Source organism: Thalassophryne amazonica, chromosome 9 (genome assembly GCF_902500255.1).
Source record: "Thalassophryne amazonica chromosome 9, fThaAma1.1, whole genome shotgun sequence".
In the NCBI taxonomy this organism is placed as follows: domain Eukaryota; kingdom Metazoa; phylum Chordata; class Actinopteri; order Batrachoidiformes; family Batrachoididae; genus Thalassophryne; species Thalassophryne amazonica.
This window is the reverse complement of record NC_047111.1, coordinates 86,473,926-86,498,075: the sequence shown is the minus strand read 5'-3', so window position 1 is coordinate 86,498,075 and position 24,150 is coordinate 86,473,926. Positions and strand designations below refer to the sequence as shown.

The 24,150-nt window shown below is 42.1% G+C and overlaps 1 protein-coding gene across 11 annotated transcripts in view; it reads left to right on the top strand.

Moving 5' to 3' along the window:
* taf1 (TAF1 RNA polymerase II, TATA box binding protein (TBP)-associated factor) overlaps window positions 1-24,150 on the top strand; it is a 67,440-nt gene that overhangs the window by 1,855 nt on the left and 41,435 nt on the right. For 5 of the 11 annotated variants that reach the window (XM_034178670.1, XM_034178669.1, XM_034178664.1 and 2 more), the window contains exons 2-18: window positions 3,659-3,773; window positions 5,210-5,333; window positions 5,414-5,530; window positions 5,845-5,967; window positions 6,088-6,329; window positions 6,431-6,643; window positions 8,368-8,610; window positions 8,698-8,905; window positions 9,089-9,196; window positions 9,290-9,457; window positions 13,510-13,637; window positions 17,817-17,924; window positions 18,112-18,285; window positions 18,390-18,563; window positions 18,758-18,862; window positions 22,136-22,336; window positions 22,430-22,571. In XM_034178670.1, coding sequence (XP_034034561.1) covers window positions 3,660-3,773; window positions 5,210-5,333; window positions 5,414-5,530; window positions 5,845-5,967; window positions 6,088-6,329; window positions 6,431-6,643; window positions 8,368-8,610; window positions 8,698-8,905; window positions 9,089-9,196; window positions 9,290-9,457; window positions 13,510-13,637; window positions 17,817-17,924; window positions 18,112-18,285; window positions 18,390-18,563; window positions 18,758-18,862; window positions 22,136-22,336; window positions 22,430-22,571 — 2,692 coding nt within the window. In that variant the 5' untranslated portion in view covers window position 3,659. Of the gene's footprint in view, window positions 1-3,658; window positions 3,774-5,209; window positions 5,334-5,413; window positions 5,531-5,844; window positions 5,968-6,087; window positions 6,330-6,430; window positions 6,644-8,367; window positions 8,611-8,697; window positions 8,906-9,088; window positions 9,197-9,289; window positions 9,458-13,509; window positions 13,638-17,795; window positions 17,925-18,111; window positions 18,286-18,389; window positions 18,564-18,757; window positions 18,863-22,135; window positions 22,337-22,429; window positions 22,572-24,150 lie in introns of those variants that run through there. The other 6 variants (XM_034178661.1, XM_034178667.1, XM_034178665.1 and 3 more) reach the window with 2 other exon arrangements.

Here is a 24,150-nt window from a genome sequence, read left to right as displayed (position 1 = left end):
TTCATCCCCAAAACTAACACCTGCATCAGATCAGATCTGCTCATTAGTCTGCATCTAAAAAGGAGTGACGTTACTGACTGCCACAATTTTTTTCCTGATTTCTTATAGTGTTTCTTAAAGCCAGAAAGTTGCCATTTGAAATGACTTTAGTTTTGTGTCATGTCTGTGATCTGCTTTTTTCTACAAAATTAAACAACTGAATGAACATCCTCCGAGGCCGGTGATTCCATAATTTTTGCCAGGGGTTGCATAAAGATGACTGCCTGAAGAGAACATGTAAATTTCCACAGTCATTGATGATATGGGGCTGCATGTCAGGTAAAGGCCCTGTGGAGATGGCTGTCATTACATCATAAATAAATGCACAGGTTTACGTTGATATTTTGGACACTTTTCTTATCCCATCAATTGAAAGGATGTTTGGGGATGATATCATTTTTCAAGATGATAATGCATCTTGCCATAGAGCAAAAACTGTGAAAACATTCCTTGCAAAAAGACACATAGGGTCAATGTCCTGGCCTGCAAATAGTCCTGTTCTTAATCCAATTGAAAATCTTTGGTGGAAGTTGAAGAAAATGGTCCATGACAAGGCTCCAACCTGCAAAGCTGATCTGGCAACAGCAATCAGAGAAAGTTGGAGCCAGATTGATGAAGAGTACTGTTTGTCACTCATTAAGTCCATGCCTCAGAGACTGCAAGCTGTTATAAAAGCCAGAGGTGGTTCAACAAGATACTAGTGATGTGTTGGAGCGTTCTTTTGTTTTTCATGATTCCATAATTTTTTCCTCAGAATTGAGTGATTCCATATTTTTTCCCTCTGCTTGGTCTAAAAAAGTAATTGTTACTGACTGCCACAATTTTTTTTTCCTGATTTCTTATAGTGTTCCTTAAAGCCAGAAAGTTGCCATTTGAAATGACTTTAGTTTGTGTCATGTCTGTGATCTGCTTTTTTTTCTACAAAATTAAACAACTGAATGAACATCCTCCGAGGCCCGTGATTCCATAATTTTTGCCAGGGGTTGTAGAGGTGCTTGGTGATGCTGACATAGCGATACTTCCCATGACGTCATGAATCTGGTCACGTGGGCTTGTTGACGGATCTGGAAGTTTACAAAGACGGTTGAAGGTTAGCGTACAGAAATTCCTTGCTTTTGCGGTGTTATCTAGATTTCAAACGTATTCAGAGACAGCCAAATCGCTTCCTGAACTTGAAGATGCCATTCACTCTTTTGTGGTATCAATTGCTTCCTTGACAACCACATTAGTGCTCATGCTTGTGATGTCAATATTTGTAAACAAGTATGGCTGTAGTTGCAGGAGAGCAAAGGTACAGGTTTTTAGGGTCTTTGTGTGTCCTGTTGCACTGTATGGTTGTGTGACTTAAATGCCAGCCAGTGACCTAAGGCAACAAAGGAATGTCTTTTGTACGAGGTCTTTTCGGAGGATCCTGGAATGTTTGTGTGAAATGAATACTTACTTAGGCAGACTAATATGAGGCGTACCACTTGCATTATGGGGGAATGTCAGGTATGACATTTTGACCACACGATGTTTCTCCGTGCATGATCCAGCACAGGTGCCTCCGTTGTGAGGACTCCACCAAGTGGAAGAGGTCAAGGGGACACCCACATTTCACCTGGCTGTAGCAGAGAGATGGCTACTTTTGAGAGGTGGGGAATGGGGATGGACTGGTTGTCTGCCTGTTTGGTTGTCATCCAAGACTCAAGGTGGTTCTGTATTGGATGTGGCAAAGTGTGGCACCAACGCATGCTCCCTGACCTGGGCCGTATCCAGATAGTGTGCAACACCAAAACCTAATGTGTCCTTATGCATGCCATTTTAACTGGTTTTGTGGAGCTGAGCGGAAATTTTGATTTCTCGTGCGCTTAAACGGTCCACTGATTGTAATGACACAACCACCTTAATGGAGGCAAGCATCAGAGTTAGTTAAAAGACAGTTTTCTTTCAACTAAAATTTATTTACTACTGGAAATGGTGTTCTATAATTAATGATGAATGTTGGATATTGAAAAATAAATATGTATACTCAGTACCACCGTTTAGCCTGTGTAGTTTGTTTGTGTTTGTAGATCGGGGTAGACATGTAAAATTGGTGGAATTTATTATACATGCATTAATGTGAGATGGAGAACATGGATCTACAGTATTGTCATCAAGGAGCTACTTCAGTCACAGATGTTTTTTATTCCTCTCTCTCTCTCTGACCTTAATTACAAGGGTAGGCTGAAAAGTTCTAAGGCTGACTATGATGCAGTTGTCGAATTGAACAAATTCAGGGTTATTTTTCTACATAGTCTCCCTGTAACTCCACACACTTCTTCCAGCGGTGCTTGAGTGCTTCGATTCCCTTGGCATAGAAGCTTTCATCTTGAGAGTCAAAATAGTCCTCAACGGCAGCCATCACCTCATCATTGCTCCGATAGTGCTTCCCAGCCAAGTTTTTTTTCAGGTTTGGGAACGGATGAAAGTCCGAGGGTGCCAAGTCAAGGGAGTATGGTGGGTGATCTACCAGTTCGAATCCACACTCGTGGATAGTGGCCATGGCCACTGTTGACTTGTGAGCTGGGGTGTTGTCTTGATGGAACAGCACCCCTTTCGTCAGCTTTCCTGGTCGCTTCTTTTTGATAGCCTCGCATAACTGTCTCAGTAGGTTAGAATAGTACTGTCCATTTATGGTTTGTCCCTTTTCAAGATAGTCCACGAACACAATTCCCTTGGCATCCCAGAAAACTGAAACCATGACCTTCCCCGCAGACGAAACAGCCTTGGCCTTTTTTGGAGGTGGTGACCTTGGGTGTTTCCACTGCATTGATTGTTTTTTTGTCTCTGGTTCAAAGTGGTGAACGCAACACTCATCCTGGGTAAGAAAACGTTCCATGTAATTGGCTGGATCTTCTTCAAATTGCGCCAAGTTTGCCTTCGACATAACTAGCCTGGTGCGTTTCTGATCAGGCGTCAGAAGATGTGGCACCCACCGAGCTGACACCTTTGACATTCCAAGTTCTTCATGCAGAATGTGTTCGATTCTCTCACGGGATATTCCCACAGCATCTGCTAGCTGATTAATCGTCAATCGTCTGTCGTCCATCACCATTTCATGAACAAGGCCAATGTTTTTCTGGGTTGTGGCTGTTGCAGGCCATCCAGACCTTGGGTCATCTTCAAGGCTCTCTCTCCCCCTCTTAAATTCAGCTGCCCACTTCTGCACTGTAGATATGGAGGGAGCTTCATCCCCTAATGTAGCAACCATATCCGCATGAATGTCCTTGGGCTTTAACCCCTTCTTATGCAGGTACTTAATCACACCGCAATGCCAGATTTTGTCCATTTTTGCTATTTCTCTCTACCACAAACTTTCAAACTTGGCTATGAACCACAAACTACCTCACAACCTGGAAGAAAATAACACAGTTAGTCATCAGAAGAGTTGAACTTAATGCATGCCAAGTTTTATTGAAATGGCATTTCTCCTTCTTGGTGAGCCTTAGAACTTTTCAGCTTACCCTCGTATTTTTACGTATATGCTGTTCATACCCAATATTTAAGTTTAAGTAATGTCACTTTTCTACTCTTATTCAGATGTTTACACTCACAAGAAGTTGCCTTCATGACATTTTATGTTGTTGCCTTTCAGAATGTCTGACTCTGATAGCGACGAAGACATCTCTCGTCCTTTCTCTATAACTGGGTTTCTCTTTGGAAATATAAATGAAGATGGTCAGCTGGAGGATGACAGTGTTCTTGACAATGTGAGTGTTTGAAAGATGCTTTTCAGTAATAACATAATTTATGTAGTATCGACTGTGATGGATAAAGCAGTCGATTACGTGTCTGTGTACAAAATAACTTGGAAATGGTTTTCCAGAATAATTCCACAACCAGTACGGCTAGAAAGATGATGTAAAACTAAAGGGTATGAGTGACACTGTGATAAAGCCACAGAGACATTATGAAATTATGTTGCATTCATCAGAAAAGCATACCAGAATATCACTACAGCCAAATAGGACTACTGCGCTAAAGCACTTCTTTATCAGTTGTTACTATGTGGTATTGACAATGTTTTTGTAAAAAGGATCAGAAGGGTCATATAAAAGCCTGTACCTTTCGACTTTATAAACTTCTCATCTGTTTTCTGGCCTGGGAACACCTGTTTTAACCTGCTTTTCTGTGAGGTGACAAAATAGCAGGAATCCTCATTAATATTTGTGATGGTGGGGCATGACAATGTACTGATGATATAATGGGTCATTCAGTTGCGTTTCAACTCCATCATCATCCAAAGTAGAACTGCTGCCTCTGCTGTGCAGCGATAGTACTGCAACTGGGACATAACTGAAACATACTACTGCAGAACTAGTGGGAAAAAAACTGATTTGAGTTGTGTTAAGTCAGCGGACCACATACAGAATGCAAACATAGCGTGTAATTAATGAGGTGTAATGAAACATAAGAAGTCAGTCACTTTTATTATATGGCTACGATAGTATGAGCGCTCTGATTGGCTGATTTCTGGTCTGATATTTTCGGTTTCAGTTTTGCAATTTTCACAGTGCAAAATAAAACAAAACAAAAAGTGAACAAAGAAATTGTGATTGACGCAGAGGACCATTCATCGAGCATATTTTATTACACAGATGAGTTTGAATTGGAGGAATTAACAGCAAACAAGCTCAAAGTGGACATGCAAAATGAAGACCAACAAGATGAAAACAAAACTCTGAACAGTCATGTAATAAACAAATTATTAACCTCGCGTGCTCAGCCTGTACGGAAATATCAGACCTTAGTCTTTTTCGTATGGACCTCTCTGCACTCGATTAATAATTTTTTAGTACCTGGCAGTTGATAGGGAACCCCAACATAAAGTTGCCCTCATTTCTGTCCTACGTGCTGGCAGTTCATGCCCAGTTTGCAGTCATGTGTGCTTCAAACTTTGGACTATGGATCAAATTCACAGAAGATGTCACATAATCCATCATCATCAAGACCAACAGAATGCCATAGATGTGATTGGTAATAAGCAGGCAATAGGTAGTAAATAATTCAACAACCACTTCACTATTGACATCAGAATATAGAATTGTATAATTAATGGGGAGATACCTGTGTGTTGTGTAGTGTACATTCAGGTCTGATTACAATTATCTATTTATCTCTTCCTGTTATTTCTAAACTTACACAGGAGTCCAAAAAACATCTGGCTGGTTTGGGCACACTTGGCCTTGGCTCGCTCATTACAGAGATCACTGCAAATGAGGAGGACGAGCAAGAGGAAAGCAGAGACTCTGGAGGGGCAACGGCAGAGGGTAATGTTAAAAGTTTGAAGGAGTCACTTATTGTTTTGCCAATTAATGGGAGTGACATACATGAAAGCCTTGATCTTCAGGTTGGGTGAAAAGCACTGACGATGCAGTTGACTATTCTGATATCAGTGAGGTTGCTGAAGATGAGACAAAGAAGTACCGTCAGGCCATGGGAACTCTGCAACCCATTAGGAAAGCGGGTAATTAAACCAAGACCTCACATTTACTTTTTGATTACTCTTACAGTAAGGCAGAAATATTACTCTTGCATTTGTGTGTGCATTGTTTTCAAAGAAATTACTTACACTTGTAAGATATTCATTTTTTTTGTATAATTTAGAAAATTAATTTCATCTGATGATAATATATACATATTATTTATTCATTGCTTTTTAGATATTTATTCCATTTTTATGAATTCTTTTAAATGTTTCAAAAATGTTACTGTGCTTTACTCTTACTGCTGACACCTTTTATTTAAAATGTAAAAGCATTCCTTGGACTGTCTTTTAAGATGATGAGGATGACTATGATGCTGACTGTGAGGATATTGACTCAAAACTCATGCCGCCTCCACCACCTCCGAGTCTTCCTACATCTGCTAAGAAAGATGAACCTTCTTCTCAGAGCACAACCAGTAAGGACATGCTTAGTGGTGATGGTGATGATGTGCTCCTCTCCGTCCTCCAATTGTAACAAAGCTTTTTCCATGGATTTAGGATCCGATCATTTTTGATAATACTTTCTTGTTTTACAGTTGGGGAAGAGGGTGATGGGATTATCCTACCCTCCATTATTGCGCCATCTTCAGCAGGTGACAAGGTTGATTTCAGCAGTTCCTCGGACTCCGAGTCAGAGACCGATCGTCCCTGTCAGGGTTCTGGGGCTCCTGGCACTCCAGATAGGCTCAACCTCCCTCTTGCTGGCATCATGCAAAAAGATGCTGCCAAAGCCCTTCCAAGTGTTACAGAGCTTTTCCCACAGTTTAGGCCTGGAAAGGTGAGACATACCTACAGCACCTAAACATTACCGCAGTGAGACTTTACTCCATGATTGTAACTGTTTAAACAAGTACAATGATGGCTTGAATGCGTTGATAGGTTCTTCGGTTCTTAAGACTGTTTGGTCCTGAAAAGAACATGCCATCAGTCTGGAGGAGTGCTCGCAGAAAGAAGAAACGGAAGCACCGTGATCTTCAGTCTGGGACGCCTCCTCCAGAAGGAGAACTCACAGAACAAGCTCAAGAGAAGTCTGGATGGATTTACGAGTATGCACTGCCTCCACCCCCAGAGCAGTGTCTCTCTGATGATGAGGTAAATCTCACAGGTGTATGAGATTATTCTCTTTGTAGTTTGGTCCATACAGTGTTTTTCATGGATTATATACTCAACAAAAATATAAACGCAACACTTTTGGTTTTGCTCCCATTTTCTATGAGATGAACTCAGATCTAAAACTTTTTCCACATACACAATATCACCATTTCCCTCAAATATTGTTCACAAACCAGTCTAAATCTGTGATAGTGAGCACTTCTCCTTTGCTGAGATAATCCATCCCACCTCACAGGTGTGCCATATCAGGATGCTGATTAGACACCATGATTAGTGCACAGGTGTGCCTTAGACTGCCCACAATAAAAGGCCACTCTGAAAGGTGCAGTTTTATCACACAGAACAATGCCACAGATGTCACAAGATTTGAGGGAGCGTGCAATTGGCATGCTGACAGCAGGAATGTCAACCAGAGCTGTTGCTCGTGTATTGAATATTCATTTCTCTACCATAAGCCGTCTCCAAAGGCATTTCAGAGAATTTGGCAGTACATCCAACCAGCCTCACAACCGCAGACCATGTGTAACCACACCAGCCCAGGACCTCCACATCCAGCATGTTCACCTCCAAGATCATCTGAGACCAGCCACTCGGACAGCTGCTGAAACAATCGGTTTGCATAACCAAAGAATTTCTGCACAAACTGTCAGAAACCGTCTCAGGGAAGCTCATCTGCATGCTCGTCGTCCTCATCGGGTTCTCGACCTGACTCCAGTTCGTCGTCGTAACCGACTTGAGTGGGCAAATGCTCACATTCGCTGGCGTTTGGCACATTGGAGAGGTGTTCTCTTCACGGATGAATCCCGGTTCACACTGTCCAGGGCAGATGGCAGACAGCGTGTGTGGCGTCGTGTGGGTGAGCGGTTTTCTGATGTCAATGTTGTGGATCGAGTGGCCCATGGTGGCGGTGGGGTTATGGTATGGGCAGGCGTCTGTTATGGATGAAGAACACAGGTGCATTTTATTGATGGCATTTTGAAAGCACAGAAATACCGTGACGAGATCCTGAGGCCCATTGTTGTGCCATACATCCAAGAACATCACCTCATGTTGCAGCAGGATAATGCACGGCCCCATGTTGCAAGGATCTGTACGCAATTCTTGGAAGCTGAAAATGTCCCAGTTCTTGCATGGCCGGCATACTCACCGGACATGTCACCCATTGAGCATGTTTGGGATGCTCTGGACCCGCGTATACGACAGCGTGTACCAGTTCCTGCCAATATCCAGCAACTTCATACAGCCATTGAAGAGGAGTGGACCAACATTCCACAGGCCACAATTGACAACCTGATCAACTCTATGCGAAGAAGATGTGTTGCACTGCATGAGGCAAATGGTGGTCACACCAGGTACTGACTGGTATTCCCCCCCCCCCCCCCCCCAATAAAACAAAACTGCACCTTTCAGAGTGGCCTTTTATTGTAGACAGTCTAAGGCACACCTGTGCACTAATCATGGTGTCTAATCAGCATCTTGATATGGCACACCTGTGAGGTGGGATGGATTATCTCAGAAAAGGAGTAGTGCTCACTATCACAGATTTGGACTGGTTTGTGAACAATATTTGAAGGAAATGGTGATATTGTGTATGTGGAAAAAGTTTTAGATCTTTTGAGTTCATCTCATACAAAATGGGAGCAAAACCAAAAGTGTTGCGTTTATATTTTTGTTGAGTATAAATACTTTGCTTTGTTATCCAGATAACCATGATGGCTCCAGTCGAATCTAAGTTTTCTCAGGCATGTGGTGATGGGGACAAGGAGACTGAATCACGACCCAAAGTCGCAGAGTGGCGATATGGTCCAGCCCAGCTCTGGTACGACATGCTAGGTGTACCTGAGGATGGAAGCAACTTCAACTATGGTTTCAAACTAAAAGAAGAGCTGTCTCCTGAGCCTCAGAAGCAAGAAGTGCTGAAAGAAACATCAGAGACTCCATCAGAGGTGTGTAGATGAGGAAAATGTGTAGCAGTAAAAGGGCAGTGAGACTTGTACATTCATGTTTTAAATAAAATATATCTGTTGTTTCAGAGTGGAGATGATGATAATTTCAATATGGAGAGAACTGCACTTGAGAATGAGGTCTTCCTAATGGTGACTCAGCTGCAGTGGGAGGATGACATTATTTGGAATGGAGAGGATGTGAAACACAAGGGCACGAAAACTCAGCGAGCGAGTCTTGCAGGATGGTTACCCTCCAGCATGACCCGTAATGCCAATGCTTACAATGCGCAACAGGGTAAGTCACTAACAAAATATCATGAATTAAATGTTTTTGTTCTTTTTATGACATGTACAACAAAGGGTATTGGATACCAACGAGAGACAGTTCAGTCAAAAAAAAAAAATTATTGGATTAAATGAAAGTTGTACATTACACAATAATATGTCTTGTGGATGGAAAAAAATCTGAATCTCACAGGTCTGACAAGAAGCAACTCCCAGTTGATGCCACCTACACCTCCACCTATCCCCAAATTGATTACAGTTCCTGGTTCCAAGCGGGAAAAAAATATTCATGATTTTCAAGGTGGCATTTTCATCTTTTTTATTGAAAATCAACTATTGGTAAAAGAAACTTCAAATTTCTATATTGTATTGAGTTGTTTCTTTCTTTCTGCAGCCTCTTTGGAAGAAGATGCTCCCTGGTTCTCCATTTTCCCCATTGACAACGAGGAACTAGTATATGGTCGCTGGGAAGACAACATTATCTGGGATGATCAGGAAATGAATATTATGCTCTCCCCACCTGTACTTACTCTGGATCCAAATGATGAAAATATAATTCTAGGTATGTTTATAAACCACATCTTTTTACTGTGGAAACAAAAGTATAGTGTGTATATGTATGTATGTATGTATGTATGTATGTATGTATGTATGTATATATATATATCACCTAAGAATATCTCATTGTAGGAAACAAAGTTCACATCTTGTGGGTTATTACTCTCCATGTTTTCCTTGTTGAAGCAGCTGCTCTAGGTTGTGGCCAGATTGTTGTTGGTGCTTGTTGCGATGGACACCTATGGTATGGGAAAACCTCAGGGTGAAAAAAAGAGGCCTTTCATGTATAGTTAGCACAGAGGTCTGCAGAATCAGCGGACAGGTACTGGCAGCCAAAAGGACTGCAGCCTCAGTGGTTGCTGAGCTCCAAAGCGTTGGTATGGGAAGAGTTTGTAGAGGCCATGAAGAATGACTTTCAGTTGGTCTCAGAGCCTTTCTGGCAAAGCATGAGACGACTCAGGATAGGGAGGTCATTCTTAACCCAAGCTGCTTTTGCAGGAGTGGAGAGTGGCTTACCTGGACTGGGAATAATGTCGGGGTAGAAAGAACACTTTGAAGAGCTCCTCAATCATACTAGCATACCATCCTCAGAGGAGGCAGGGAGGGAAGGCCCAGACAAACCTGGTGTTATCTCCCTTGTGGAAGTTACTGAGGTAGTCAACTTCGCAGTGGCAAGTTGCCAGGAGTGGATGAGATTCACCCTGAAATATTGAAGTCTCTGGATGTTGTTGGGCTGTCATGGCTGACATGCCTTTACAATGTTGCATTGAAATCTGGGAGAGTATTTTTGGATTGGCAAAATTCTCCAATTATGAAGAAATCACACTTCCTGGCCTCCATGGGAAAGCCTTTGCCAGGGTGCTGGGAAGGAGCGTAAGACCAATAGTTGACTCTCTGATTCAGGATGAACAGTGTGGGTTCTGTCCTGGCTGTGGGGCAGTGGGCCAGCTCTTTACCCTCGCACAGATATTGGAGGGGGCTTGGGAGTATGAACGACCAGTCTACGTGTGTTTTGTAGACTTGGAAAAGGCCTAGAACTGGGAAACTGAGGTGTTTTGTGTGAGATGCTGCAGGAGAATGGGGTACCAGGTCCACTTCAACGCACAATCCGGTCTCTGTACAACCAAAATAAGAGCTTTGTCTGCATTCTTGACATTTCATCAGACCTATTTTCAATGGGTGTTGAACTCCGCCAGGGCTACCCCTTGTCACAAATCCTGTTTATGATTTTCATGGACAAGATTTTAAGGGGCAGTCAGGGTTGGAGGGTTTCTAGTTTGGAGACCTAAGAATTGCATCTCTACTTTTTGCAAATGATGTGGTTCTGTTGGCCTCATGAGAAGTTGACTGCCAGTGTGCTCTGGGCAAGTTTGAGGCTTATTGTGAAACAATTGGGATGAAGATCATCACCTCCAAATCTGAGACTAATGTCCTCTGCCAGAAATGGGTGGAGTGTCCCCTCTGGGTCAGGGAAGAATTATTGGCCCAAGTGAAGGGGATTACGTATCTTGGGGTCATGTTCATGCGTGGGCCTAGGATGTAGTGCAAGGTCAATGGGCTGATCAGGGCTGTGTCTGAGGTTCTGCAGACACTGTCCTGGACCGTTGTGATGAAGAAAAAGTGGAGCCAGAAGGTGATACTCTTGATTTACCTGTCGATTTTCCCCTAACCTTCACTCATGGTCATGAGCTTTGGGAACAAGCAGTGGAAAGGAGGTTCCTCTGTAAGGTTTCCATGCTTACAGTCAGGGTGTCAGAGTTGAAATCTGTAAAAGAGCAACTCAGTTAACACAAAGAATGATCACGCAGGAGACTGAATTTCATTTTTCTCATCAGGAGAGAGCAAACGAGCGTGACCCTCCACCAACAACCGTCCTCGTCCGCTCTGAAGGGCCCCGCCCATCTGCTCCTATTTATTGAAATATAGTTAACATACAGCACGGTGGGGCAGCACGGTGGCTTAGTGGTTAGCACTGTTGCCTCACAGCGAGAAGGCTGTGGGTTCAATTCCCATGGCCTTTCTGTGTGGAGTTTGCATGCTCTCCCCGTGTTTGCGTGGGTTTCCTCCGGGTGCTCCGGTTTCCTCACACATCCAAAGACATGTGGGTTAGGTGGATTGGCATCTTTCAAATTGTCCATAGGTGTGTGTGTGGGTGTGTCTGTGTTTGTTTGTCTATTTGTGGCCCTGCGACAGACTGGCGTCCTGTCCTGGGTGTACCCCGCCTCGCGCCCCATGAGTGCTGGGATAAGCTCCAGCCCCCCGCGACCCTTAATTGGACTAAGCGGTAGAAGATGAATGAATGAATGAATAGTTACATACAAGCATATAGGGATGACAATATCACAAAACAAGGAAAAGACACAGAGTCTGGTCTCACATTGATATGAAAACTGTTATGGCTTTAAGCCTTCAGTCTCCTACGCTTCCTATAACAATGTCCAGCCCTGAACCAGTGTGTCGGTCACACCACTCTTCCCTCAAGGCTGAACCGTTAAAGATGCACATCTGCGCTTAGCAAAAACATAGCTTTAGCAAAACAGTCTGCACATTCACTAAGCCAAAGATCATCTGTTCACTTTCCCGTGTGAGCAGTTTTAATGATTACTTGAACAGTTCAGTGTATATGGTTGCTTTGACAATGAGTGATTAATTAAAAGAATAATGGTACATGGACTCTCACACATGCATATATGTATATATGATGATAGAGAACAGAATCAAAGATAAGATCAAAAATAGTACATCAAAGTAAAGGCATTAATAATCAAAGTAAAGACATTAATATTTGATAATAATATTGCTAATATATAGAAAACCCTGTCACAGGGACAGAGTGAGAAGTTTGAATATCCACAAGGAACTCTATGTAGAGGTGAGGTGGTTTGGGCATCAGATCATCTCCCTATGGAGGTCTTACAGGCATGTCCCACTGGAAGAGCCAGGACCCAGCAAAAGTAGGTGGACCTGGCCAAGAATAGGAACGTGTGGGCTGAGCTGCTTAGTCTGCTGCCTCTGTGACCTGGACCTGGATACAGTATGTGGCAGAAAAAGAGTGAATGTTTGCCTAAACTGGAGATCATAAGGACTGCACCTATATCCCAGTTCAAAAATAATGAATCCTAACTGCTGATTTGCATTGCATTTGACATAAACAAGCCATTATTTTATTTAGCACCATCCAGATTTATCTGTGAGTTGCCTGTAGTCTCTTTGACAGGTACTGAAAATTTCATGGAAAAATTATGCATGGTTCCAGAGATATGCACGAAATTTACCCCAAAAATAGCACTTTTTTCATCAATTTTGTGACATTGATATTTTAGCATTATCATTTAAAGTTGAATGTTAAAGAAATAACCTTGTATTTTGTCAGTTTGATTGTTTGTGCTTCATACTAACACACAGTTGGTTGAGAAACAAGTATAACTTTGAGTTTTATCATGTTGGGATTGAAAAAAACATGTTTCTAAAGCAAGTCGCAAGTGTAACGCTGAGAATAAATCCTTGATTTATTTGTGTCAAAACCTTAGCTATGTCTCCTACTCTGCTTCAATAGTTTTACTTGTTCAGTAATACCAGGAACTAATGGACAGAATGTCTTTGCTCAGGCTTCTGCAGACTAAAGAAGATACTTCCAACTGTTGTCGCAAGCGTTACGCTCTAGCTAACTGATATATAAGATATGTAAGACCGAACTCTCGCTCGTTGTTCATTTTTGGGTTTGTGGTCTTTTTTGATTTTACTCAGAAGCCTCTGCAGTGCTTAAACTCGAAACCGACTTATCAGTAGCTGACAGTACTAAAGTTAGCAGTTAGCTGTAACTTCCGCCAGTTTTTTTTATCGGTTTAGTGTTATAAAAGTTAATGGTTCAGTTTGCAGATTAGCAGTTATTGAAGCTTAACTTTTTGGTTAGCTGTGCCCACCACTGGCTGCATGTATATATCCAGTGTATAGTATACAGATGCAGCTAATGTGTGTGCAAACTAATTGTGTGTGTGTGCGCGCGTCTTAGTTTTTAAACTACACCATTTTAAGTCATCTCTGCTGTTGTCTCAGAAATTCCAGATGAGAAGGAGGAGGCGATGACACACTCTCCATCTAAAGAGAATAAGAAGGAAACAGCCATCAAAAAGAGTCGTATCTTGCTGGGGAAAACTGGGGTGATAAAAGATGAGCCACAGCAGGTACCCAGTCTCATCTCAGTATACTGTTGCTCTACATCACAGGGATTTGCTTCCTCAGAGATTTCAGTCTGAATATAAGGTCCTCCCTGAATCAGATGCACACTACTCAAGAAAGAAGAGTTTAAGAGCCAATTTTTATAGGAGTCAGGCAGGCTGTGATAGTGACCAACTCAGATTTTGCTCTTTGGTAACTGGAAGCACCCTCCACCAAACGAACATACACCAAACATTTTGGCCAAATTCCCTACGGTGACCTTGACAGGGGTCATCAAAGTTCACACCCAGTATGGTCTAAAACTGGAATTTGTTGAACAGGGAAGTTTTAGACAGCTCTTACATGAAATGCATTCAATCCCCCAAAGTACTTTTGTGATCTAAGTATTATAGGAGGACAGTTCTTCAAAATAATCACTAATTTGGGTTGGGGATTGAACGCATTGACTATAGAGGGCGCTTCAAGTTGGTGAATTGCCAGAAATACTTATATTTGTGAAGGCTATTACTCAATATGTGTTTAATCCCCCAGCAAGATTTTTCTTGTATTAGAAAGGGCAAGACTTACCCTCTTTAAAACAACAAAAAAAAAATCAGTGGGGGATTGTACGGTTGGCCACCAGTAGGTGCCAAAGTGGTCAAATTTGTGTTTTTCATACAACTTTGGCGCCCTCTGGTGGCCAACGCATTTATAGAATAATCATAATCTTTGCATTTTTCAGATGAATAACATGTATTGTGTTAATATCCATTGAAACATCTTTGGGGTATCTCAATAAGCTCACATTGTGCATCTACAATGTTGAGGTTTGGTCACCTTGAAGCACCAGATTACACACTAATTTACATGTGACATTTCGAAACGATGATGAATTACCCAGAACAATGCATGTGCATGATAAAACAATGCCTGTGCTACACTACTAATGTAGGTATTTACTTGCGTATTCCACAAATACAGATTTGAAAGTTGAAAACATGAGATGTATGTTGCATAATGATCATCGGAAGCATAGCCGAGTGACAGGGATCTCTGTCCATTGCAAAGCAGCTATTTGTAACCAGCCACACAAGTTATGTCCAATCAGCACATGTTTTGGCATTTCACAGGTTGCAATTCTTCCAGTATATAGACGAATGATGACCACTATCTGGGCTATTTTGCTAGGCCTAGGCACAAAAGAAAGCTTTCAAGATTGCTACTCACCATTTTATCTTCTTCATGTAGGGCCAATAATGCTTACATCACCATGTGGAAATATAGCTGATTCCCGTGCCAATAAAATGCTTTTTTATCAAAAACTGGCAAGTCCCCAAAGCTTTTCCAATTGATTTCTCTAAAAGAAGTATTATGATGCATTCACGACGTGAGCGACAGCAGTGACAGGTTGCCATGTAATTGCTATGGAACGACGCGTTTTAGTGCCAAGTCACGTAGCGCAACGCAATGGACGCGAATGAAGTGACGTGAGTGAAGCGATTTTGAGCGATTGGCGCATTTGTGGCACAATATTGCGTCGCATCACGTCGTGTTGCCCTCCTCCCCAAGTTGAAAAATTGGAACTTTTGCATCTCGTCGCGCCACGATGACCAATCAGGGACTGAATATGTAGTGACATGGAGATGTCTGGAGTTTGACTGAAGATGTGAACATGTCCTGTATCTGGTAGCAGCCTGTGAGCCGGACTAAAGTCTCTTTTGTCCTTTATTTCACAGTTATGACAGAGTTTTTGGAGCGAGCAGCAGCCCCACAGCAGGGGGAGCGAAGTTTCTTTTTCATTTTATTTTACGTGCGCGCGCGAGCGAATCGTCCATGGAGATTATTTTACTTATTAAATACACAGATGTATAATAAAACAATAAAACAAATAGTGACTGGTTTCTAAACACAATTATGACAGAGTTTTTTGGGGAAGAGCGAGCTGCAGCCCCACAGCAGGCAGCAGAGTTTCTTTTTTTTTTTTAATTGTTTACATGTGCGTGAGTGAACGGGACAGGAGGTCCTCAAACTGGGTCCCGCAGAGGCGGAAGGACTGCTGAAAGCGGCCGTCATCCAGACGCAGCTCCTGCAGCAAATAATGATACTCCCTGAATTGGGAACGTCTCATGACGTTTGTCAGCTTTCCACAACAACTTGCTCCGTGTGATCAAGGTCCGTCATGTTAACTTGACTGACAACCGGAGCTGGCGAGCAGAATGGAAGCTCCTCCTATTTGATGACGCACTGGGGCGAATTTTCGCAGCAAAAGCAGAGCGACACACCGGGCGATGGTGGCGCGTCCATCGCCACGCGACCCCTGCGAATTTGTAGCGTCTGGTCGCGCCCGGTGTGAATGCGGCATTAGTCTCAACAGAAATGTAAAGTTTATGATAATTCATTAAACGTGTTGACCCCCAGGGGCCACCAAAGTTGTATGAAAAACATAAATTTGACCACTATTGTATGCAGGCCAACGCATACAATCCCCCATTGATTTTTCTTTTTGTTGTTTTAAAGAGGGTAAGTCTTGCCCTTTCTAAAGCCCCTTTCACACCGGGGCTGCTCCCAGTTGCTTCATGTGGTGTCATGACGACACAGGAATATCTGCATCAGGTGCGCGCAGCAGAGGCAGAGAGGAGGCGAGAACGCAGCCTGCAGGTTCTCTGCACAGAGAAGTCAGAGTGCACAGTTTGGCTGCAGACAGACTGTGCACTCTGACTTCTCTTCTACTTTATATTTGTTCTTGTACAGAGCTGCAAGGCTGCGCTCTGAGTTCTGTTATAGTTTATCTTTCCTCCTTTGACCGCGAGATGCGCGTGAGTGAACCGTCCGTAAGCAAATGTGGAGATGTCTGGAGTTCTACTTGATGTTGACATGTCCTGTCTCAGGACTTGTGTCCTTTTTTGTCCTTTTTTTTTAACACTGATGCGAGAGTTTGAGCAGAGAACAAGGAACTAATGCCTGCAGCCAGACTTTTTTTTTTTTCTTTTAATTGTTCACATGTGCGCGTGTGAACGAACGTCCATGAGTGGACTAGAGATGTCCGGACTTTTTACTGGATATTTCTGGCTATCATTCTGTGAGCAGGACTTTTATGGATTTTATTTAAACACTTTTGTGAGAGAAGAAGCTGCAGCTGCTTCTCAGTGCGTCTCTTCACCTGACAGCTCCACACAGAGAAGGAGCTGAGCTGCAATCAGCACTTTTTTTTTGTTTTTTGTTTTTCAGCTTGTAGTTTTTACTGCATTAAGTACACGGTATAAAAACAATCCTGCGTGGTTTATACTGCGGGAACAATGGAACACAGCAGGAATCATAAATTGGCTTCCAAGTCACGCCGAGTAACGCCTCTTTGCCCCGAGTTATGCCTCTTTGCCCCGACTTGCACTGGAACCACTTCCTTTCTGCGTCGAGCACAGGACGCAAAAAAAACCTGACTTGCTTCCTCCTTTGCGCCCCTTGCACTGTTGTGGCGCCGAGCTGCATCATCTCGGCACTGAGTTGCTTCCATGCGGCGTCGTCATAATGACGCATGGCGCAACTGGGAGCAACCGGGAGCACCCCCGGTGTGAAAGGGGCTTAATACAATAAAAATCTTGCTGGGGGATTAAATGCGTATTGAGTAATAACCTTCACAAATATGAGCATTTCTGAAAATTTGCCAACTTGAAGCACCCTCTGTAGTCAACATGTTCCATCCCCCAACCCAGATTAGTGATTATTTTGAAGAACTGTCCTCCTATAATACTTAAGTCACAAAAGTACTTTGGGGGATTGAACGCATTTCATGTAAGAGCTGTCCAAATCTTTCCTGTTCACCAAATTTCAGTTTAAGACCATTCTGGGCGTGAACTTTGATGACCCCTGGTGAGGTCACCATATGGAATTTGGCCAAAATTTTTGGAGTATGTTTGTTTGGTGGTGGGTGCATCCAGTTGCCAAAGTTTGGTCACTATCACAGCCCCATGTAAAAATTGGCTCTTAACTATCAAAAAATGTCTGTAATGGTAAAATGGAGCATTTATAATTTGAGGTCATATCCATGAGAGAAAAAATTAACAGAAAATTTTTACTTGAGGCTAAAGTTTTTAACCATTGCATGTGAGCAGTAACAATGTGTCTAATATTCTTAACTATTCTGTAAATAAAAAAAATTGGCATTAAACCAATGAGTTTGTCCTCAGCTTTGTTTTCTGTTGTCTCAGAACATGTCTCAGCCTGAGGTGAAAGATCCCTGGAACCTCTCCAATGATGAGTTCTACTATCCCAAACAGCAGGGCCTGAGGGGGACTTTCGGTGGAAACATTATTCAGGTAATTAGCTGCTTAACAAAAATCAAGAGGGAGTTTGGTCAGTGTGCACTTGCTTGGAGTTGTAAATGTTAAATATTGTAATAGAATCTTGCCCATTCAGAGGAACATATGATGGGTGATAAACTGTAATTTGAAAGATGAAGAAGGTTACAATTGTTTGACCAAATAACCTTTGTGCCTGTAACAGCATTCCATCCCAGCACTGGAGTTAAGGCAGCCCTTCTTCCCCACTCACATGGGTCCCATGAAGCTGCGACAGTTCCACAGACCCACTTTAAAGAAGTATTCATTTGGTGCATTGGCTCAGCCGGGTCCTCATCCTGTCCAGCCACTGCTCAAGTACATTAAGAAAAAAGCTAAGGTGCTCTGAAGTTACAGAAGAAGTGGACTTGCAGGGTTGCATTTCTTTTGTTTGTTTAATATATATGATTAACTTTGGTGGTGTAATATATATTTTTGATGTAGATGCGAGAACAGGAGCGTCAGGCATCAGGTGGAGGAGACATGTTCTTTATGCGAACACCACAGGACTTGACAGGCAAAGATGGAGATCTGATCCTGGCAGAGTACAGTGAAGAATACCCTCCTCTTATCATGCAAGTTGGCATGGCCACTAAGATCAAAAACTACTACAAAAGGGTTGGTCTAGTGTTTGTTTTCTTGTTGTTTTTCCTGAGTTCATGAGTTCTGCAGGTCAAATGCATTTATTGTATTTGTAGTTTCATCTGGTGAAATTACACTTCAGCAAGTTCAGTTTAACAAATTTTACACAGCAAATTTCCTTAAAAAAATCCTTATGTTTGATTTTGTAAAATCTGTTGTGGCATTGTTAGAAACCTGGAAAGGATCCTGGAGCACCTGACTGCAAATACGGAGAGACTGTGTACTGCCACACATCCCCTTTCCTGGGATCTTTGCATCCGGGACAGCTGCTGCAGGTCAATAACTAGTTTCAGTTAAAGGCTTTGTTTTTAGATTGTAGACGGTCAGCCAGGGCCTCAAAATATGGAAAGTGCTACTGAAAAAGTAGCAAAGGCTACCATACCTTTTCTGAAAGCATGGAATCACAGCTTTCCAATCCAGTTTATTTATAGAGCACATTTAAAAACAACAAAGTTGACCAAAGCGCTGTACAATGACATAAAATAAATCAATCAATAAATAGATTGGCAACAATAAAAGTTTTTAAAAACAGTAAAATCATCAACCCTCTAGTCAAAAGCCAAAGAAAACAAGTATGTTTTAAGACGAGATTTAAAAACTAGAGGTGACTCCGCCTGCCTGATACAGAGAGACAGGTCATTCCACACTCTGGGACCAAGAACAGAAAAAGCTCTTCTGTGATATGTGATGGCCATCTGGAAAGAGTAGCTGTTACAAGTTATCGCACATAATGTAAGCTAAGGTTGAGAAAAGTATGTGTACGAAACAAAGCAGAACAGTGAGATAGCTGAAAAATATAAAAATGGTATCGCAACAAATGAGACAGGGATTCCTATGTTTTTAGGTGTGGAATATCCAATTATAACAATAACTTTGTAGTTCAAGGTCACAGCCTTTTAGCAAGTCTGGTAACATTTTCAGGGTTTACTGCTAATTCGCTACTTTTTTATTCACTTTCTCACTCAGGCTCCTTTAATATACTATGATTATTGTGTATAATTTGCAAAATGCCCACGACTATGTTGCTGTTTGTAATGCTAAATACCATATGTGTATTGGGATAGCTTGTGTTTTGTTGCAAATATTTGGTTTCTGTACATAGCATCCAAAGAAAAGACTCATATATACCACAACCAAACAAGAATGGTCAAAACTTAAGAGTCTCTTAGATAATGTATGAGAGCATGAATAAGCATATCAGGGAGTAATAATACCACATGCAGAAATCCTTAAACCTAAGAGAGTCTTGGAGAAATCATGAACACATTAACAAACATGTAAAGGAGTTGTAGTGTCACTCAGAAAACCTAAAACAGTTTTTGATAAACTATGAGCCATTATTATCACGTTGCTAGGCCGGTATCATAGATTTACGTTGACGGTATCTGGTTATACCCGCCCGCTGTGCGTAAACAAATGATGTCATAGTGCACGCAGCCCAAGAACTGTCCACAGAGGGGAAAAAAAAACAAACTGTCCGCAGAGGAAAAGATGAAAAGGCGAGAAGTGTTTTGGTCCCAATATGGATATTCCGGATGAATTTATCATGGATAGTACGACAATGAACAGCAGCTAACAGCCAGTTTGAGGACGCACTGCTGAATTTGAACAGCAGCGCGTGCACCAGGCGACATGACAAAAGTTAAGTGAGCCAACTTTTTATGTATGCGTTACATGTTGTGTATCTCAGTAAAAAGTGATAATAATGCAAATAACATGCTGTTGTCATGCGGTATGCATTTTTCTGAGTCCCTCTGTCCATCCCGTCACCTGCAATGACAGCTATTCACCCTCGTCTAACTTGGGCGAATAGCTGTCATTTTGGGCGACTGGGCATGGACGTCGGGCAAAAGCATGTTATTGTATTATTACCAAACATGTAAAGGAGTGGTAATGCCACACTCAGAAAACTTTATACCTTTTTAACAGTCAGACTAGATACCTTAAAGCCACGATAACCTTTGACATCATTGCACCATGCTTCCACTATTCACAGAATGGCATTCAGAGAATTTGAGAAATGTGGCAATGTATCTTCTTATCAGCAACTGTTTAGAACACGCACAGAACAGTCAGTGGAACTTACGACTTATTCAATAAGCAAAAATCAACATCAACACTGAAATCTAGTTTCCCTTACTGGAATGTGTGACAAGCTGGTAGTGAACAATTAATATAAATTATCAAGCAATTAATTACTGTACAAATTGACAAACACATGATTAATCTTTAGATTCATTTAAAGCCACAACACTAATCAAAGTCCTTGTCGTCATTCTCATCAGAGGAATAGGATTGTTCCTCATCAAGCAAGGTCGTCCTTCTGGTTTTTGTACCGTCTTGCATGGCATAGGTCAGTGCAGGCCAAGCATGAGCAGCACAGAAACTCAAGTACTGCTTGTGGACCAGTGGGGACATTGAACCAGTCTATGGAGAGCTGCAAGTCACCATCATGATCAGCTGTAGACCACCCATGCTCAACTGGGAAAGGAACTTCAGGGTTGTTCTCAAGGCATCTCCTCAGGATACTCGTGCTTCCTGAGAGAATCTGAGCATGGTGGGTAACTACCGGGATTCTGTGTCTTTCTTTGCGCAAAACATGCATACCTCATTTCATTGATGTTGGCGATTCTGGACTTTGAACTGTACATTTGACATGTGAATTCCTGTAAGGCTGCATACAAGTCAGGTGTCATTGTCCTTTTCTCATTTCTGAATGTTTATATAAATACATGAGATGCAGTGAGGACATGCACATCCGAAACACATAAAAGGCGTGCTGGATCAAGAAAAATTGCACTATAAATAGAAATAGAATGATCCGCACCAGACCACAGCACTCCCATACGAAAAAACCTTTATTCAAAGAGAAGTGAGGTTTCAGGCAAACTGTCCTTCCTCAGATTTCTATTTTCTATTGAATATAAATACATGAAACATATTCCATATATTTAAATCATAAGTGAACCTCTGCAATACTCATCATTGTAAAAAGCCAGTATCTACCCCCTACTAGGCTACTATACAAATGCTCCATACCATTTGAAAGAACATTTTGTTGGGATTTCAAGAATATATACATCTGTCTTCACAAAATTATGGATAGGAAAAAATAGAGAGAAAAAATATATAATTTGTATGAAAATGTCATTGACCATGCCAAAATGTCATGACCTTGACCTTTTACAGCAATGCTGATGTCATAATTGAGTTTGCTGTACCCAAAAAATAGGAATCCATGTTGTTGTTAAACTTTTGGTAGATATTCAGGTATCTCACTGTTGTGCTTTGGCTAGTATGCATAATTTTCTCAAACTTAATTTACATTATGTACAATAGCTTGTAACAGCTACTCTTCTCAGATGGCTATCACATATCATTGAAAAGCTGAGATTCCGGGCTTTCAGAAAAGGTATGGTAGCCTTTTAGCCACTTTTTCGGTAACTACCAACCCCTCTGGCTGACGGTCTATTTACACAATAAAACGTAGGAAACTTCCCTGAATGGTTACCATGATTAACTGATAGGTGTTTTACATTTTCTCTTAGGCATTTGAGAACAACCTTTTCCGTGCCCCAATCTACCTACACAAGATGCCAGAGACAGATTTCTTGGTTCTACGAACACGACATGGCTATTACATCAGAGAGCTTGTGGACATTATAGTGGTTGGTCAGGAGTGTCCCTTGTTTGAAGTTCCAGGGCCAAACTCAAAAAGAGCCAATACACACATTAGAGATTTCCTTCAGGTATGTACTCCCTTCCCCCTGCATAAATATGTGGCAGAATTTACTGTTGTTGAGAATGTACAGCTGCTCAACTTTCACATTTGTGTTTGGTAGGTATTTATTTATCGCCTGTTCTGGAAGAGCAAGGATCGGCCAAGAAGAATCAGAATGGAGGATATCAAGAAAGCTTTTCCCTCACACTCAGAGAGCAGTATTAGGAAACGTCTAAAACTCTGTGCTGACTTCAAACGTACAGGTACGCACAGACCCCATAGCCTACTTGTTTAGTATTGAACCACGCAGTGATTGTTATGAGTTGTACAATGCTCTGTTCACACTAGCAACACCAGGAATTTTCACCACTAATTGTACTGATGTGATTTTGCAAATATGTATGTGTGGGGGAGAGGGTACTGAAACTTAGAGGATTACTTTGAAAAATCACAAGTTGGGTAGAAGTCAAATGTTGATACCGAGCCAAGCTAGCTGGTATCTGTAGTCATTGCAACAACTGGGCTAGACTCACTGATCTCTGCATATTACCGGATCGCTCTTTGGCCAGTATTTTTGAAGCAAACTGGCCGTCATATTACCACTCTGATGTCCTGCTCCTGAACGCTCTTTTCTGTTGATCTTTAATGAGGCACACGCAACTTTATTCTTTGTAATTTTGTTAAAAAATACTTTCATGTGCAGCTATAAACTGCGCAAATCGCCAGATCAAAGGCTGTGGACAAACATTTCACCTGTGAGTATGATTGAAATGGGAAGTAATGAACAATAATTTGAAGAGTTCTATCCCTTATTCCAGCAAATAGGCAAAGATAATAATAATTATAAGTGGCTTATTAACTCAACATGTGTAGCCACATGTTGTGTTTTGTGTTGGATGAACTATTTTAAGATATTTATTAGGTCTACTTGTGCATAGTTTTGGAGCTTTAGGCGTTGTTGCTACAAGCTTTATTACTTCCGTGGGAGGCTCGGAGTAGAGTCGCTGCTCTTTCGCATTGAAAGGAGCCAGCTGGTAAGGATGCCTCCTGGGCGCCTCCCAAGGGAGGTGTTCCAGGCACATCCACCTGGGAGGAGACCCCAGGGAAGACCCAGGACTAGGTGGAGAGATTATATCTCCACACTGGCCTGGGAATGCCTCGGGATCCCCCAGTCAGAGGTGGTCAATGTGGCACGGGAATGGGAAGTGTGGGGTTCCCTGCTGGAGCTGTTGCCCTCGCGACCCGAACCCGGAAAAGCGGTTGAAGATGAGATGATCATGGCAGGCATCGATTAGGAGGGATCAATCTTACATTATCCAAGGAACAAAAATTAGTAAATGAGAACAAAGAAAAAAAAATAGTAAATGAGAGAATCAGCTCAGTTATTGTTCTCATCCTCGGGTTGTTCTCGTCCTCTGAACATGGTAAGTGGAGTTTATTCCAAAAAGCTCTATCCTGGTCTCATCTGACCACATGACCTTCTCCCATGCCTCCTCTGGATCATCCAGATGGTCACTGGTGAACTTCAAACAGGCCTGGACATGTGCTGGCTTGAGCAGGGTGACCTTGCATGCGCTGCAGGATTTTAAACCATGATGGCGTAGTGTGTTACTAATGTAATTTTTACGACTGTGGTCCCAGCTCTCTTCAGGTCATTGACCAGGTCCTCCTGTGTAGTTCTGGGCTTTCTCAAAATCATCCTTAACCCAAGAGGTGAGATCTTGCATGGAGCCCCAGACTGAGGGAGATTGACAGTCATCTTGTGTTTCTTCCACTTTCTAATAAATCATAACAGTTGTTGTCTTCTACCAAGCAGCTTGCCTGTTGTCCTGTAGTCCATCC